Genomic DNA, 17,834 nt, shown 5'->3' on the forward strand with positions numbered 1-17,834 from the left:
TGACCTAATGACCAGCCTAATTTCTTTCTGGGGGCTTCAGACTGAAGAAAAGAGAAAATACTAACTATTCAAAATTGCAAATTTATCTTTTTTAGTAAATGCATGAGACTTCATCCTTCTTATCCTGCATAACTTCAGGTTTATCCTATTTCTTCTAGTTCAAATACAAAACATCTGCTTATGAAGATTCTGGTCTGACTTCTACGCACATTTAATTTACTGTATTGCTGCAACTCTCTCATAAACACAACCATGCATGAGATTAAATGCAGTTTATGAAATAAGAACGTCACTTGTTTAATTTGTTTCAAGTAATTCAGCCCTAGTGCGTTTAACAACATAACTAACATCAGTGCTGGTCTCTACTGCATTGTGTGTCAAGAAGTGCTGCACTTAAACCTGCATCAAGGTCACCTTCCCCCATAACTCCTGTAATCCCAAATCACCACACAATAAAACACCTGCTGTCAGTGACTGAACAGATTGGTGTTATTTTCAACAGCCTAACAGAATTAAAGAGCTGTGCCATTTCAAATAGAGGCCAGATTTTAAGCTACCAGGCATGTAGGAATATTAGACGTGCACTTAAAATGAGCCACGACACTTCTGACATTCCATAAAAATCAGTTTCCTCAGAGGTTCTTTCAGGCCTTTAGAATTGCACAAAACCTTGCTGGGAAAGAGAAGAAATTGCTTATTATACTGATGCTACCTCACCTAAATATATTTCCTTTGGCCTGTTTTAAACACTGACAGAGAGTTTTTCCAAGGCACTGCAGTGCTCTGGGTACCACCACAGGAGAAAGTAAAGCTTGATATGTATAAAATAGGGCAGGTTCTAACACTGCAATTAGCTTCACACTGGTAGATTAGCAGGCCTGTAGAGACCTCTCTCAGTCAGTTAAGCTCCAAAATGACTGTGCTGTCTAGCAGATCAAAATTCATCAAATAGGACATTTTATAATTTCCTTGTCTGAACTGCCAGTATATATGGCATATATGGAAATACATACAGGGTAAACATTTGTACTTATTTCCCCAAAATTGGCTTTTATTAGATTTTAAAAGGCGGTGAAATTACCAGAATCACAGAACAGTACTTTCTACATGGAAAGGTCACAGTCCTACAGACAGATTTTCTGTCCTCAGTCTTCAGCCAACACTGTTCCACCTTGGGACCTATATTATACTTTCAAGTCTTGATTCCTTAAACTGAGGCTTCCAGGAACTAGAGATGATAAGAATGGTACCAGGGCATTTGTCTCTACCCAGATTTTTCAGTTTAGCTGATTAAGAAGCACCTATTGCTGCCAGTTGTAAGGAGTTGCTCCCAAAGAACCCACAGTCTGTGTATTTCTGGACACTCAGATCTCAGCCCACAAACACCCTGCACTCTTCCTGCTGCAGAGCCCTGCTAGCAGGATCATCCAGAGGTTCTGCAGGTAATGGCCCTCCATTTCACAGAAGCAAAATAATAAATCACAATATAAAATAAGTAGACTGCTACAGATCACACTACATTTTACTATTTCATTCCCCAAGCTTGTCATAAAGGTAAATGCAAGCTATTAAATAATATTTTTACTGACTTGGCATTTCTGTAGCTTACACTGCAGGAGAGCAGCCCCCACGAACTGGCAACTTGAATAGATCATAAAGAACATCATCTTTTCACTGCGCATGTTCTGGTTTTTTTCACTGTACAATTAGTATAGAAAAGCTGGAAGAGAAATCTTTTGATCCAGGAGGATAATACTTTGCAGAAGACCACATGATATTTTTCTACAGTCCATCACTGGGCAAGAAAGATTGACTTAATCAATCTGGATTTCTGGAACTACTCCATTTCTGCTTTTCTTTTGATCAAGCTCTATGTGTTAAGATGCAATAACTCTAGGCAGGTCAAATTTATGCACCAGCTTCTTTGAACTTCAAACAAGCTCGCTGGACCCTTTAAATTCAATTTTATCTGCAACTCAATTATGGGGAAGTTGTTCTCTCTCCTCTCCCCAAGAAAGTATATTTCCATTTACATCATCTCAGGATTTCATATAACTCCTGTGGAATCCTATTTCCCTTGTCAAATATGATCAGCTTCCCTAGGAAAGTTACAGATTGGAGTTATTCAAGTATGTATTCACACAGTTTTCGACAGTCTTTGCCCCAGTAAAGACAATTTTAACATTTAAAATAATTCCATACTTGTCATATATGAAAAACTGGAAATGTACTTCCCAAGTTTTGTCCTTGGGAAGGATCAGTTTAGTTCTCACTGAGATTTTCTATGAAAATCAACTGCTTTAGAAATAAAATGCCTGTTATGACTTGTGGGCAGCTAACCATGGGAGGATTTTGTGACAAGACCCAGAGTGCCATCATTTAGCTCTGTCTAAGAGCAGGTGTGGTACCTGCACTGAACCCCTAAGTGCAGCAAGTAGAGAAAGGCACAGCAAACTCTGGTTATCGATGCTGCACAGATACTGTACAACCTGAGCACAGTGGGAAACTGCTGTTCCAGTGTGATATAATGTCAAGCAAAATACTAACTGAGGTGTCTTTTGACACACCTGTAACTAACACAAACGCCAGGTTTTTTCTACTGCAGGCCAAGATAGTAAAACCCCTCCTTTTACTGCAGCACACAGTTCTGTTGTCAAGTCACCTCGTGCACCCTCAGCCTCAGGACACAGTCAGCTTTTCCTCATCACTCTGACATATCTACAAGGTGTCCCCCTTGAGAAAGAATCCTCACCTTCCCTATACAAACTGCTCCAACGTTTTGCTACTGTTAGTATAAAAACAAATGACACTGTTGCTGCTTGTCCTACCCAACTCCGCCCAGGAGAGCAAGCCCCTTCCCACAAAGCAGCTTTTAAGCCCCCCATGTGGTATCCCCCAGCTCTGCTATCAGATTTCAGTTAATAATATTGCTGATACAGAAAGAGATGCACACAGGTTCTGCCTCCACCTTGATTCTCTTTCACACCACCCCATGCCATTTAGCTGTGCTGATGAGGCCAGAACTGTGAATCTGCTTAGTTTCGTTACCTGAATAACAAAATACCAGTAAACCTTTTCCAATACAACTTTAGAGTGCCAAGTTATTGGCAAAGACTCCAAAAGCTTGGGCAAAACTGTTACAGAAAGATGAAGATAAATCTTGAGGTCAATTAACAACCCCTGAACTTCAAGTTGAATTTTCTCAATTGTATGGACAGGAGCTCTCAGGAGAAAGTATATGGAATAGAGGGCAATTACAGACACTCCCCACTGCTTTATAGCCAATTACAGATACCCTCCTAGCAACTGAATAATTTTCTTTACCAATAGATCTGTGAGAACTTTTTAATCTTTTTTGAATTTGTCCTTAAGCAAGTAGCCTGTGCCAACTCTGCACTGCTCTGACACTCATTTTGCCACAGCACTGCAGCATATTGAGCTCGTTGTCTTGTGCAGTATGAAAACAGGGCCTGGCCAAGAACACATTGACAGAGTTAAGGGTTCTGAGAGAGGTACAAGCCAAGAGATGCCAAGCTTCTAAGGAAAAACTCAGTGGCCTAAAAGATATACATTTAATTTTGCAAATTAACCAAGAGCAATTTTGATAATTGTGGTGAATTTATTAAGCCCCAATGAAATATTAACCCCCTGATTTCCTTCTACATCTACTGTGCTATTAGCATAAACCCAGTCAAATCAGTCCTGATTTATGATGCTTTAAATAGGAGAATAAATAAATCCATTATCCCACTCCCCAAGAAATCAAGTGTGATACATACCATTCTAGAGTGGCTTGATGAGGGGAAAAATATTCCATCTAGCCCTGATCTTTTGTAATTCAAACACGAAAAGCCCTGTGCTGTCCATCCCACAGGGTTGTCTCTCCCAATTACTGCTATCACTTTCATCCTCTTCCTTCAGGACAGGGGAAGAGATAAACTCTATTAGAACTTCTGTGGAGAACAGACAGAAATGGCAGACATCTATTTTGAGCAAAATTACCTCATCCAAACCAGTTCAAGATAAAACAGAAATAGCCTCTTCTACTGGGAGTGCCTCAATCAAGAGGAAATATTTTCCCATATCTCCAATGAGCCACTAACAACCAACACAAAAATACTCCTCAGACCTAGGGGGATGCACAAGAGTGCTGCAGTAAGATGCAAATGCAGAATTTCCCACCTTTTAAACTTGCTGTAGGTGCTACTCTTCAATCACTCGGCCTCTAAACAAAACACAGATCTCTCCAAATTCTCTTTTAACCAACTTGTTTGCTCTATTTCTCTAATTAACAAGGACTATTCCCACTCAAAAGGGTATGTCTTTGATCTACACCTTCTAATTCTGGAAACAATCAACAGCTTTTACTTATGTAGGAACTTTTCAAGACTAAAAAGTGGTTTGTCTTCTTTGTGTGTGTGTGTGTGTGTGTGTGTGAGGAGGGTGGGCATGGAATGCCAATGCCAACTTCCAGCAACAAGAAGCCTTTTATCTAGAAGCTTATTGTGACAATGTTTACACCCAACCATCCTTTGGAAACACAATAATGGAAATATTTTTGCTCAGATTCAAAATATCTTTGAAAACTTGTATTTCAGAATGGGGTTAAAAGGACTTGGGAGACCACCTTTTCTATCACTTGTCCCAGCCAGAACGGCCACAATGTATCCTTGACAGAAGTCTGGCTAATCTACTTGCTCCCTGTGAAGCACAATTCACTATTTCCTCTATCACCCTATTACAGCACTTAATTATCCCTAACATGAGAAGTTTAATCCTGTTTAAGACCTGTTTCTTCTTTTACCCAACACTATGGAGATGGGGATGGAAAACAGATTGTCCCTTCTTTCCAGCAGCATTTTATACATCTGAAGGGTTTTATCACATTACTTCACCTTCTCTTAACTAAAGTCTCCGAATCATTCCCCTAAGTCATCATGTCTAGATTCTGATTTCTCCCAGTGCTGTCCTTCAGGTAGTCTCTTATTATTTTGTATCTCTCTTTAACCACACAGCTCAATTTGGAGGTTATTCCTCTCCAGCCAAGGCCTTACCAGTGTTGGTCAGGGTAAAACAACCACAAGACATGCCTGGGCACTGAACTACCTCATGTGCCATGCCTTTTTGGTGGCAGCAAGATGACGCTGACTCACATGCCCTGGGTCACACCCACTCTTTCTTGCTGAACTGCCATTTACCCCGTTGTTCCTCACCTCATGGGGGCACAGTTGAGGACAGAGCCAGGCCCCTCATCTATTCAAACCACCTCTCCCATTTGCCCATCTAAATTCTGGTTCTGTCCTGCAACATATCCACAGTCTCCTCCTGCAGTTTTAACACTTGGTTCTGCTAAGATGATGCCAGCATATCTAGGATAGGCTTCTGCAAGGCTTTATGTGCTATTTTTCCAACCTGAGAGTCAAACTGTACAGCTCCTTTGTTAGAAAGCTTCTCGTATGTCCTCACCCGCATTTCAGCACAAAACAACTAATTTCACCTTCCAGACCACATTGCCTACCATGCCTTTTTTTATTTCCAGGTCTTTCCTATAGCATCGTATTCAAATTAACATACATGAACAGGTCTATATGCAGTACCCATTTTATCCCTGTCTTTTTCAATTTAAATCTGTGCAATGTGTGAATAACTAGAAAGACAAGCAATGCTACAAATACATCAAAACCCTCCTTTCAAAACACAAAAACACATACAATACACCAAATAGATACTCAGATTTCTTCTATAGTGTCTGCAGCTTATATGGCTCCCAGCTAGAAAACTGGGATAAAAACTGTGTACCCTAAGTGCCACAAGCAGCCTGAAACACACAGGGTATGCTGATGTTACAGCACATGCCCTAAGAAAAAATGCTCTGCTGTTCATGTGTGCAGCTCAGGAGCACAGAGAGACCTCACTGTAAATATTCATGCACACAGCTTTGAAATCACCTCTCTCCAATTTTTATACAGTTAAATTTGAGAATATGCACAAGAACATGCAGAAATCAAATAGAAAAGTCACTGTGATTACAATAAAAGCTAATTTACTTACCATACATTTGTCTATAGCTACTGTGAAAATTGCTTTATCCAGTTGTAGCTGTGGGCTGAGAATGCACTACACTCTTCCTAAAGCTTATCAGAAGAAACAGGCATTAATGGAACACTTTGATTTTTAAAGTAAATAAGAAAATTGGAAATTAAAGTTCCCAAAGCAACTAGAACTCTGTCACGTTGCATGTGGGTACTGAAGTGAAAAATTAAAATACATATACGCACAAATGGAGAGAATTAAAGAACTGCCCTGAAACAGTGTAACAACACAGTGTTTCTTCAAGGGCAGGATTCATCAGATTTCTGTTTCCCTCCATGCCTGGAAACACAGCACACCCCAAGAGAACTGAGAGACTGGCCCAGGAAAACAAAGGATTTCCTTGGGAAAAAGAAAAAAAAAAAAGTCTAAGGACCTTTCACCTGGCCAGGTTTGAAAACACCATTACTACTGTTACACTGTCCAAGTGCACCCTGGATGTACACAGAGGAAAAGTGCCTCACAGCTGGGCCAATTCTGATATTAATTCATGTCCGATTCAGCCTAAAGTGCTGATCTTGATTAAAAGTGGCATCAATTCTGACAGAAGCAGATGTTCCTTGTAACACCTTTACATACTTAACAGGTACCATCACAACCACCTAAACGCTTCAAAGTCAGGCTATTATACTCACACAGAACTACAGTGTCACTCAGCATATTCATTTTGAAAAGGTGTAACTTGCAACTAGTAGTCAAATGCAACTGTGCAGGGTGAACAAGTGGCGTGGTAGAAATTACAGCCAGTTTACTACAGCTTTTACAAATTCACTTGCAATAAACAGACACCCAGTGCCATGTATAAAACTGAGATTTTGTAAGTGATACACCACTATGATGTCACAATTAACTGGGGGATCCCCAAAAGGACACCAAATGATACACCTTTTCAATACTCTGAAATCTTGATTGAGTAAATCCTCTCACCTGGATTTATAATAAAGGAGCGATTGTATATAACAAGAGGCCAGACTATGACACAAAGCCGGGAGTTGTGGGTTTATTCAAGGACTAATAATATCTTTGTCAACAACAGTGAATCTATCTGTCAGTCTCACGGTTAACACAGGTGTCAGTTGAAAATATTATTTGATCAAAATACCCATATCCTCTGTCACAGATGGTCAGTAACAGATCAGATACAATATTGAGACACTGATCTTCAATTCTTATTATTTATTTGAACAGAGACCTCTCTACCTCTACTATCACATGTAAGTAGATGCCACAAAAATGGGAAATATCTATGAAATTGATAAGACACTAACAATTAAAGGAGAAAAGGAATATTTTACAGTGACTAGTTTAAAGATCCCTATCCTGTAATTCAAGCAAGATAATTTGACAATAAGCACCCAGTAACACTAGGAATAATTATCTATACAGTTCTCTTGCTGCTTAAACAAAACTGGTCTAAACAGCCTTTTCATTCCAAAGTCCATTTGTGCACACTACAGATAACACAAGCAACTGTTTAAACTTCAGCCAAAAAAAACCAAAAAAGTGTAGTAGGAGGGTTTTTGCTTAAATCTTCCTGCAAAAAGACTTTCAGTTAAAAAAAAAAAAAGGAATTAAATTAAACGTAATTTCTGCTATTTCAGTCCAGATTTATCTGTCAACATCAGGTCCTGCCTTTGAGGTCCCTGAGTGACAGTATTTTGCAAGGTAAAGGTGGAACTATATGCTCGGGCTGGAGTTTTTTCCCCTAAACCCAGAAGAGATTGCCATCATCAAAAGAAACGTAGAGAAAAAATAAATACTTCCTCCTGAAACATGGAAAGCAAGTCCCATCCACCTTAATATCACAGCAAGTACAAGAAAAGTCTGGGTGATTGGGATGAAACAGGGTTAACATTGGAGATATTCTTTATTTTACCAGGGCACATTCTGTCCAAAACAGTGGTGCAACGCTGAGCAAGGGAAAAGACAACTGGCAGGAGCAGTATTACATTCTTTTAATTAAAAGAAGCTACTTCCTGGCTGGGGTTTTATGTTAAACAATTTGCTGGTTAAGCAACCACCTGTTCCATCAAGTCAGAGTTGGTCCTGATTGAAGAAAAACATTTAGAGAGGAATGTGAGAAAGATTATTAATCCTCCAAAATGGTGGGGGAAGGGGAGAAAGGAGAAGTAAAAAATTAAAAAGGACATACAGTTCTACCTATCAAAGCAGAAGATTCCACAAAAATTAGTAAAAAAAAAAAAACCACACATTTTTTGCATGTATTTTAAATGTCAGAACAATCCACTGACCAGATATATTCCCAATTACAAAATAAAATGGAACCAGCTAAAAGGCTCTGCTGATCCTCACGTTACCACATCCATTTACTGGAGCTCTCAGGAGTGAGTGAGGTGCTGTGCCCCACACACACAAAGGGACACCCAGAGAGCTGCTAACAAGCACAACTTCATCAGAAGGAGCACTGTGTTACCTCAGGTAAAGGAGAAACAGAAATGAAAAAGCAGCTATTTGAACATCTACCACGATTTTGCACAGAACTCAACAGTGAGATTAAAAAGGACTCCTTCCTGAGGGGAACTACACTGGAGAGATACATCAATAAATTCTATTATGCTTTAAAGCAAAAAGCCAAACCACCCAATACTTCTCAGGAAAACTTGTCCACTGATGGAGAATTTTTCTTCAAAAGGATGTTTCACATGAAAATGAACAAAGATACACAGTTTGATGGCAAAGATGCCCATAACTCTGAACATCTACCATTAAGGCTCCCGAATGCTCTTGCTGCATTAGCTTCTTTCCAATCAGACAGCTAGACAAGCTTAGCTTTTTAGAACCCCCTTCTTGTAACTCATGCATTTGTGTGGCTTTTCAGTGGAGATCCTGTCCCAGCAATATCATCATACTTCACATCTTTTGGCTAAGTTGCAATTTCCTTCCCTTCTTTTATTTATGTCAACAAGTTCCACAAGCTCATGATATCCTTGCCCTAACCACGAGATTTCTGCACGGCTTTCATGGGCTTTACTCCTGGGCTGTCAGCTCATGTCACACAGAGCTCGGGGGCAGCAGAGCAGGATCAGTGCCGAGGGCACAGTAAATGCAGCAAGAATAACAAGCTGGTTTCTCAGCTGCAGCAAAAATGCTACAGTCCAGAGACTTTGTGTTTGCTGCAGGGAAGCCAAGAAGTGATACAAAGCAGCAGCACATGTTGCTTAAACATCTCCAGGGTGGAAAGGAACAGAAAGGACAGGTAGATTAAGGACTGAGCATTAAGTGCTTTCAGGATTGTTTGTTTGTTTGTGTCTCCTCATCTTCTTTTAGTTAAGTAACACGTGTGAAAGCACTACATCCTAATTGAATAAAATCAGAACATAAAGAATCTGAGAAACTGAAAATCCCATTAGGGTGTAGGTATTGCTCTTACAGAATACAAAATAATTTGTTAATGAATAACAAATGAAATAACAATTCAATGCAAATCATCAGCCTGAGCAATGCAAGAGCTTCTCTGAATTGCAAGCAACAACTTTTCTCATTTATGCTTGTTAAAGCTTTTCTTTTTAAACATAAAAAACACCAGGCAACATGTATTATTTAGTCAAAGCACATAACTACTTTTCAGAAAATGAATTTATAAGAGTGCTTCAAAAGCTCTACTGCAATTTTCACATTTACTCCATAAACTGAATGATGGTATGTCCTCAAAAGGCTGGCTATCCAGGGTGCTGAGTGGTTTATCTTACAGGTACCACCCAAGTTTAAAATTAATTATTCTTCCTTTCCTTGTTGCACTCTTCTCCAGCTGCCACTTTAGAGTAGGTTGCAACAGAATCTTTTCATCCCTTTTCTCAGTAACATCAAGACAACTCTGAATAGAGTGTTCTTCACCATTTTGTTTTCTTTCAAACCATAAGTTATTATCTCTGCATAAGCCAACTTTAAGCCATAACTGTTACAAGATTTAAAAGGCAATGCCATAAATCTGCACTGCAGGACACAGAGCAGTGGAGCAAGTAAATCCAACCCTGAGAGGGTTTGCTAATAAACAAAGGCAATGGGTTGGCAAGTGCTGCCCAGGCACACAGACCTGCTGGGACTGTTGTTTCTGGAACGTGAGCGAGCAGCTCTGTACCACAGTGTGCCATGTAGGAACTCCCATTACAGCATTTTCATTGCACTGCAGGCTAAGAGATTTACCTCCTTGCCTAGAGTCCCTTTGCTCAGCGTTTGCAGCTACGGAGAAGTCCAATCCATGCATTTCACTGCACTGCCAAGGACATCCTCTTCAGTGTGACCTGCCTTTGATACCTTAGGGAATGCTGAAAACACTGCTAGGGAAAATGCAAGGTACAAGCTTAACTGGCAGGAAAACTACAAAGGATTGCTTTGTGCTGACAGTGAAGCGAGAGCGTTTTCTGGGGCAATCACTGCAGTATAAATCAATCTACACACCAATTCACTTTAAAGTAACTTCCTTCTCAAGACAGCCTTCGCTTACTACAGAAATTCATAGAAGTGAAATTAGAGCCTTCAACAGTCAGTAATTTGGCTATACCTTTCCCGAAGCATGACAACTCAATTATTTCATCACCTTTCTCTTCCAAGAGAGTGCCAAACTGAAAGTTTCCACCAAGTCCTCAAAGAGTCCTAGGAAAAAGCAATCTTTGGGCAGCACTTCACCTTCCCCAGACCCATTTCCTGTCAATGCCAGATGCAGAGTGCAGATACAGTCAAAAAGTGTGGCTACCCGGAAGGCTTTGTGGACGGCAAATTCCAAGTACAGACCAGCCTCTGTGGCCAGGACAGAGGCAAAGTCTTCCAATAAATTCCTAGGTGACCAAAGCCAGCTGCCTGATTCAGAAGCAGGTGCCACAGACTCAGGGCATAATGGGATGAGCCACCTCAGAAGCTTCCCTATTACATGTTTGTAAAATAAAATAGGGTTTATTAAATGTGTTGCTAATGCTCACGAGGTTGGAGAATTTTCTTCCATACAACTGTAAAATCCATTGCCAGGAAACAAAGGTGATCCATTCCAGTTAACTTCACTAGCTTCGAGGTAAAAGTCTTTCATCAGGAATTTTCCAATACAGTTTTGAGAGACTGGCAGATTTCTGTCCTAGCCATCTGCATCTCTGGGTAACTCAGCTGAATAGTTCTCTGTTCATCTATTTTCAATGTGCAAAGCACATTACCAAAAGGAACAAAACGATAAATAGTAAACTATTCTTTATAAAGACAGAAAGTATCTCTGTCACATTAAGTTATACAAAGTATTGCCCTCTTATTCTAAAATCAACCTAAAGAAATTCTGCCCAAATATTTACAAATCTGTTTTGTAAATTAGATGTTACCTGCGACACTGCATTGTGAAATTTGGTTGGATTTCCAGACCACCTGGTGTGCATACTAAAGCATGCAAAACCAGATTTTGAAAAAGCTGTAGTAGAAATTAATTATGTTTTAGTCATACTCACGCAAATTCTTGCAATGAAAGTTTTACACGAAGAAAACAGTATATTTTTAGAAGAAAATGGGCTTAGAGGGGGTTTTATAAGAGGTAAAGTCAGCTAAGACAATTCTCTGTGGGATCACACAGTGACCATTGGCTCAGCCAGCACCTGTGCTGACCCTGTTCAGCATCCCTGGATGAAATGCTGTCACAGCACACGGGACCAGTGTTGTAAGCAAACATCTGCCTTTCACTCCTGCAGCGTTCAGCACCCCTGAATCCACCTTCCAGACCCAAACACTGCTTAGCACAGCTGAGGGACTCCCTGGTGGCCAAATTAGGACGGATATCAGTCCACAAGTAACACTGAACTGCAGCACCCCAGCCCGCATGACTTCCAAAATCCAATCTGTGAGCAGTCCTTTGAACACAATTCACAGGGAATGGTCCAAGTGCATGCCAGTATTCTCTAAATCAAAAAACAGCATCTCAGAAGTGATCTTGTATTGCCCAGGACTGTAGAACCACAAGAGCACTCCATGGTGACTCACCAAATGGAGGAAAATCCCACTTGAGCTGTGAACCAAAGCCAAGGAAAATAAGCTCTGACTGTTCCTTTGCCAGCAATCCTATGCAGAGAGCAGCATCCCAAACAAGTGGCACATACTGGTTGACCTTTTGCTCTTTATGGTTGGCAAATATCAAACCAGAAATTTAGGGTTGTGTATAGCCACACCAGTCATAACAACTGCCTCAAAACTCCTAGCACTATAGAGGTGGCAGCAGAGCCCTTCATGTGAGACAAACCAAAGTCTCTGCACCTATACTGAGAGAATGCAGAAATGCCCATGGAAATTGAAACGAAATTAAAAAATAGTGGACCCACACCTACATCCCAGTGTATGACACACACCAGTGGTTTGCTCAAGCAGCCAGATGATAAAGAGCAATTCAGTGATCAGCTACATTCTTTGGTGACAATTTAGTTAAGTCATTTAATTAGTAACAGCCACCCAACATTGTAGTGGTGCTATTAGTAACTCCATCTATTGTTGCTAGATTGCCTTTTGGGTCTGTGTCTGATGTCTCAGATGAGATATGATGGTACTTTGTGAACACCATCACGCTCATGACATGGTCTGGCTTCAGCAAAGGAACCAATCTTTGAAATTATTCTCAGAGTACTCAGAATTGGGCAAAAACACATGGATGGATTTTTTTCCAACCAGGAAATTCCAATTTCCAAAAAAAAAAGGAGAAATATACACATAATTACTAAAAATTCTGGAAAATTTGGATTAGACCAAAATGTTCTCATTGTGATTTTAATACGCCATTGCCACTTTAAAACTCTAATTGACATTTCAAATATCAATTCTGATAATCCATATTGTCAAAAGTTTAATTATTAATACAGCATCTCTAATTTGAAATTAAAATACTCCAGCACTGTCAAAAATGTCAAAAGTCCTCAACTGTTTTTTCACTCTAATTCAATGTGTACCCAAAATCTTCTCAAATACAAAGGGTAATTTCCATCATTACCAGCACAGCTTTCCCAGTCTTGCCCCTGCAGGCAGAAAGCATCAAATCCAGGTCAAGCAGACCGAGGAACATCCACTGCACCTGTATTTCATTCCTCTTTGCACACAGCTGGGCCTGGTTTTGGAGCCCTCCAAATTTGCCCTGTTTTCCATGGATTTTCCTCACTTGTTTGAACAGCAAATGAGCCAGAATGAAACTACCACCTCTCTTGTAAATTCTGTGGAAGTTTCCATGGAGAATTAGATAAATTGAATATATTTATTACATTTTGCTGCTATATTTTCAATTGTTTCAATTGTTTCAATTGTTTCTGAAGTGTTCAGGCTCCACAGGTTTTGTTGAGGCCAGACCTGTCAAGAGCACTGGCAGTGCTGTTCATTACCCCTTTTGTGTGTTCCCTCAAGTCATGTTGGGTTCCTGCCATACATGGGCAGTCTGAATACTGTTTAACATCTCAGGTTCCATGTTCTGAAGAGAACCATTCTCTGCCTGCTCTCAATACCAAAAATACCAAAAGCTGCTTCTTTTACCACACAGCAAGGTGACCCTGTTTTTGCCCAACCAAAACAGTCACACACTGTGGATGGCTCTTTCCACAGTTAATATAAGAAAGTAAACTTATTTGCATGACTGGGTACTAGCAAACTAACTAATTAGTGCAGCATTAAAGAGGGAAAAGGATAGACTGGTTATCAACAGACTGTCACTTTATACTTGGAATGTTTGACCTGGACTTTTAAAGAGTTAAGAATAAATTGGCCAAATAATGTTTTCCTGTCCTGAAAAAACATATATTGTTCTACACTGAAGAATTTTACAGTTATGAACAGTTCAATATGCAAACATCCAGCCTGAGTGCCATGCAAATACCACAGCAGCAGCACAACTGCTGTACATGATATTTTAACTAGTGAAAATATTAATATACTTTAGTAATAGAAATATGCTGTTTGGGAATGTAATAGAGTTTTTTTCTCTCTAGAATTACACAGTGGTGAAATATAATAGGAAGGTCACTCACAGAGGGAAAGAAGTTCAAAGAAGAAAATTATTTCATTAGCACACATATTAATCAATATATGCACAGGATGTATTGGTAAAGAAAAAGAAATGCTCTATTTCATTACTTCTGTCACATCAAAAAATAATAATTTTATATTTGTCAGGTAAACACAGTGAATTAAGAGCCTTAAAAAACCTGAAGAAACAATATAACCCTTGCCCCCCATCCATGAGATATATAAATTATATTATGCCCTGCTCCTGTTTTTCCAGCTGCATCTGGTATTAGCCTTCTGCTATAATGTCATTCAAGTTTTAATGAACATCTGTCTTTAATTCACTTAAATAATTACACAGAGCTTATTTACTGACATAATCGGAAATACTGTACTCGGAAGAGTTTTATGAAATTATACCATTCTGCAGAAATAAACCCAACATTGAACACTGCACAATCAAGTCCAAGAATTGAGTCTGTTAAAGCAGTATTTTATTTAAACATTAAGTATGAATTTCCCTGTTTTTTCCTTTTAGATATAATCATCCCTATTAATAAGCTTCCAGGTAGAAATCTGACTTTTGGGTTGAATTCTTCTGTATTCTGAGTTTTCTCCCCCAGCCTTTGGAAGTCTCTTCCCTCTGTGTGAAGATGTCAATTCTTGTACCATTAACAAAAAAAAAAGGACTGCATTCCAGGAGAGCCCCTGCCAAAACTGCACTAGCATTTTGGCAGCATTCAAAGGGGTTTTTTAAGATATATGAAAATGGTCTTGTTCAAACAATTAAAAAATATCAATATGCCAGTTATTCAACTGAAGTGCAATGGTAGCTATATGGAGAGTTGGTATTTTGCCTATTTCAGTTATTCTTTGAATAGATATATTATGATCCACTCCTCTCTGAGCAACACAGACCCGTCTCACAGAACAAAGGAAGGAAGGATGGGGGAAAAAAACCCTGGAATTCCGTGCAGCATGTACTAAGTTTTCAATGAGAACAGCTGCATAACAGTGCAAAATAGACTTCAAATATAAAGCACTTCCTCTAATAAACAAAACCATTTAAGTTTCAGCAATTGATTGAATCCCAAGGGAATGTGTCTGTACCTTTCAACTAATTTAAAGATCTACATGCAAAAAATTGCATGCACACTTGGATTTCAATCAGGTACTTCAAGGGACTTTGAGACCAGAAAAAAATCAGCAAATGGATTAAAGTAGTCTCCGCATAGGCTTTCCATCTCTGACAGATATGTCTGGATTAGTCATTAGAAAAATATTACTCATATCATAAGCTGATGCAGGTTGTGAATATTAGATTTTTAAATTTTGTTTATTAATTTTTTTGAGAACACGGTGCACAAAAACAACACCATTCCATGGGAACGGGCTGTTTGAAATGTTAAAAGAGGAACTGATACTGCAACATGCTCCTTGATACTTTTTGAACCCCCTATTATTGGAGTTTTGAGAACTTCAGCTTTCACTAAATTCGGGACCTAGTTTTCATAGTTAAATTAAATTAAAAAAAAAAAACCAACTAATATTCCCCAACTTCTCACACACCAGAAAGTAAAGAACAAGCTAAAGAATAAATCAACAAAAATACCCTCCTTCTCTTAAGGTAGGCTCATGATCTTTGGAATCTGACCACCTCTACTGCCTCAGAGTAGGTAATACTTGAGGTTCATTCAGTGTTGTTTATTTTGTTGCTGTTCTATTTTTCTGTACACAAGCCTGCTGATAAGTAATGAGATTGCCTATTACAGCACTTAGGGGATATTAAAATTGCTTGTTACATTAAAATAATTAGAGAAGGATAAAGAAAAATAAGATCATATTAATCACACTCTACAGAAGCCTATCTGATGCACGAGAATCTGAGGATTACAGTCCGCCAAAAAAACCTACTTATACCCCAATGGTAGCCCAGAAAGTTCAACTATCAACCAAAACGAGAACACCAAATGAAAATCTGTAAGAATAACTGCAGCCTGCGTCATAACTGATTGGATATCGCAGATAGTCTTCAGTGATTTTTTCTCATGATGAGGAATACCACTGATTACCTTACTGTCCACAGAGCTCTCCAAAACAAAAAAAAAATCTGCCCTTCAGTTCCTGCAAGAAAAGCTGCATGACCAGGCCTTGGACTATTTGACTATATTAGGCACCCTAATATTTAATTAAGTCTGGCTTGGACAAGTTCTTCTAAACTTAACTTCAACCCAAAACCTCTTCTATTTCATGATACAATAGGTTTTGGTTTAAGGGAGACATGACTCAAACCTATCATATAAATCAAACTGATCTCATTGGTTTCTTTCATTCAGTTCCATTTCCTCCTAAACACATCATAAAGTCTTGTTTCCTTCTTACCATTATCAGACTTTCAGAGAAACAGGGAAAGAGGGGCACAGATCTCTTTGAGAGTTTGTCAACATGACTTAGAAGTGTACAATATAAACCCATTATCTAGATATGTGTGGCTTACAAACACATTCCCTGAGACATCTCTAGAAATACATGATTCACTTTTTCAAAAGTGTCTTTTTTAAATGTGCTTTTATTCATGCATTTTCTTCATATTTTAAGATTATCTATTGATTGCTAAATGTGAATTATAACTAAGATACAGCATGATGGTCAGGTTCTCCGAACTGCAACAAACTTTACTAAGGCAAAAAATAAGTCTCTTTTTCTATATTTAACAAATGCTTGCTAGGCAATTGTTTAATCTGAATCCATCCTTTTTCCAGCATGTAAAGTAAAAGCTTTATCTGTGTTGATTTACTTTTAGTCCCACAGAGTTCAGAGCTGCCTTTTTCAAACAATACTCACTAATTATGCCTTCAGTGCCTATCCAATAAACAGTAAGTTTTGCATAAAAATTAAAAACAAATGAGAAGCCTAAAAAGGTTAGTGTTTAATTAGATATGGATGTAACTGTAATAAAATTTTAGAACTATCTTATGATAATATAGACTTTGTTATTAAATATTATGAAGCATATTTCAAACAATGCAGCAACTGAAAGGATCAAATTCTACTCCTAGAGTCTCATATCTGCTTCCCTAATTCACTTTACTACACTGCTGCTCGTTATTAGAAAAAAGAAATAAAAATCCCAAAATGTAGGCTATTAAAAAACCAAATAAGCAAAAAACAAACAAACAAATAACCCCCACAACCCAAAGAATCCACATCAATACAAATTGAGAAGAAAAGCAGAGGTGATATTTACCTTCCCAGGCAGAACAGTATTTATATCTTGTTCATTTGTTTAATGGTTATAGCTAGCGTAGTTGTCTAACCAAAATAAATTGTAAAATGTACTTGTTTCAAAGTCAAGCAAGCAATTAAAGCTAATCAAGTCACAAGTTCTTCTCATCCCATGAATGTCACATTATTTGCAGGAAGGAAAAATCTTAAGCAAATGTCACCCTGCTCAAATTTTAAGAAAATTAACAACATGCAAGAACAAAAAGGTCAGCAACTAGGAAACCACAGCTCAGTCTGTCTTAGCCTGAACCCCAATGAACTGAATGAGAATGAAAAACAAAACCTTTTAATTCTGCTTTCTCTTCTTCCTTATCTTCTTCTTAAAAATAAGAAAGGGGTGATATTCTGTAGCAGTTGTTAGCAGCTCTTCACTTTGGCATTTCCAAAACTGGTAAAGGTCATTGTCAAAATTAGCATATTCAACTTGCTAAAAGATTTTCTTCTGCTATAATTAAGATACTAAATCTACACTGACATAACTAAAAAAATTTTGCCTG

At 38.6% G+C, this 17,834-nt stretch overlaps 2 protein-coding genes across 12 annotated transcripts in view; one reads left to right on the forward strand and one right to left on the reverse strand.

The window, feature by feature from the left end:
* CTNNA3 (catenin alpha 3) overlaps nucleotides 1-17,834 on the reverse strand; it is a 454,192-nt gene that overhangs the window by 308,177 nt on the left and 128,181 nt on the right. The window contains exon 1 of one of the 10 annotated variants that reach the window (XM_050305774.1): nucleotides 17,621-17,788. The exons of 7 other annotated variants lie outside the window; for them this stretch is intronic. Coding sequence is in view for 1 of the 3 variants with exons in the window: in XM_050305773.1 (XP_050161730.1) it covers nucleotides 3,780-3,782 (3 nt within the window). In the remaining 2 variants the exon portion in view is untranslated. Of the gene's footprint in view, nucleotides 1-3,779; nucleotides 3,801-17,299; nucleotides 17,572-17,620; nucleotides 17,789-17,834 lie in introns of those variants that run through there. 2 more of the 10 variants (XM_050305775.1, XM_050305773.1) reach the window with 2 other exon arrangements.
* Nucleotides 1-17,834, forward strand: part of LRRTM3 (leucine rich repeat transmembrane neuronal 3) — a 73,947-nt gene that overhangs the window by 51,050 nt on the left and 5,063 nt on the right. The window lies entirely within an intron of this gene.

The sequence above is a fragment of the Myiozetetes cayanensis genome, unplaced genomic scaffold (genome assembly GCF_022539395.1).
Source record: "Myiozetetes cayanensis isolate MyiCay16 unplaced genomic scaffold, myiCay2020 scf10, whole genome shotgun sequence".
Classification (NCBI taxonomy): domain Eukaryota; kingdom Metazoa; phylum Chordata; class Aves; order Passeriformes; family Tyrannidae; genus Myiozetetes; species Myiozetetes cayanensis.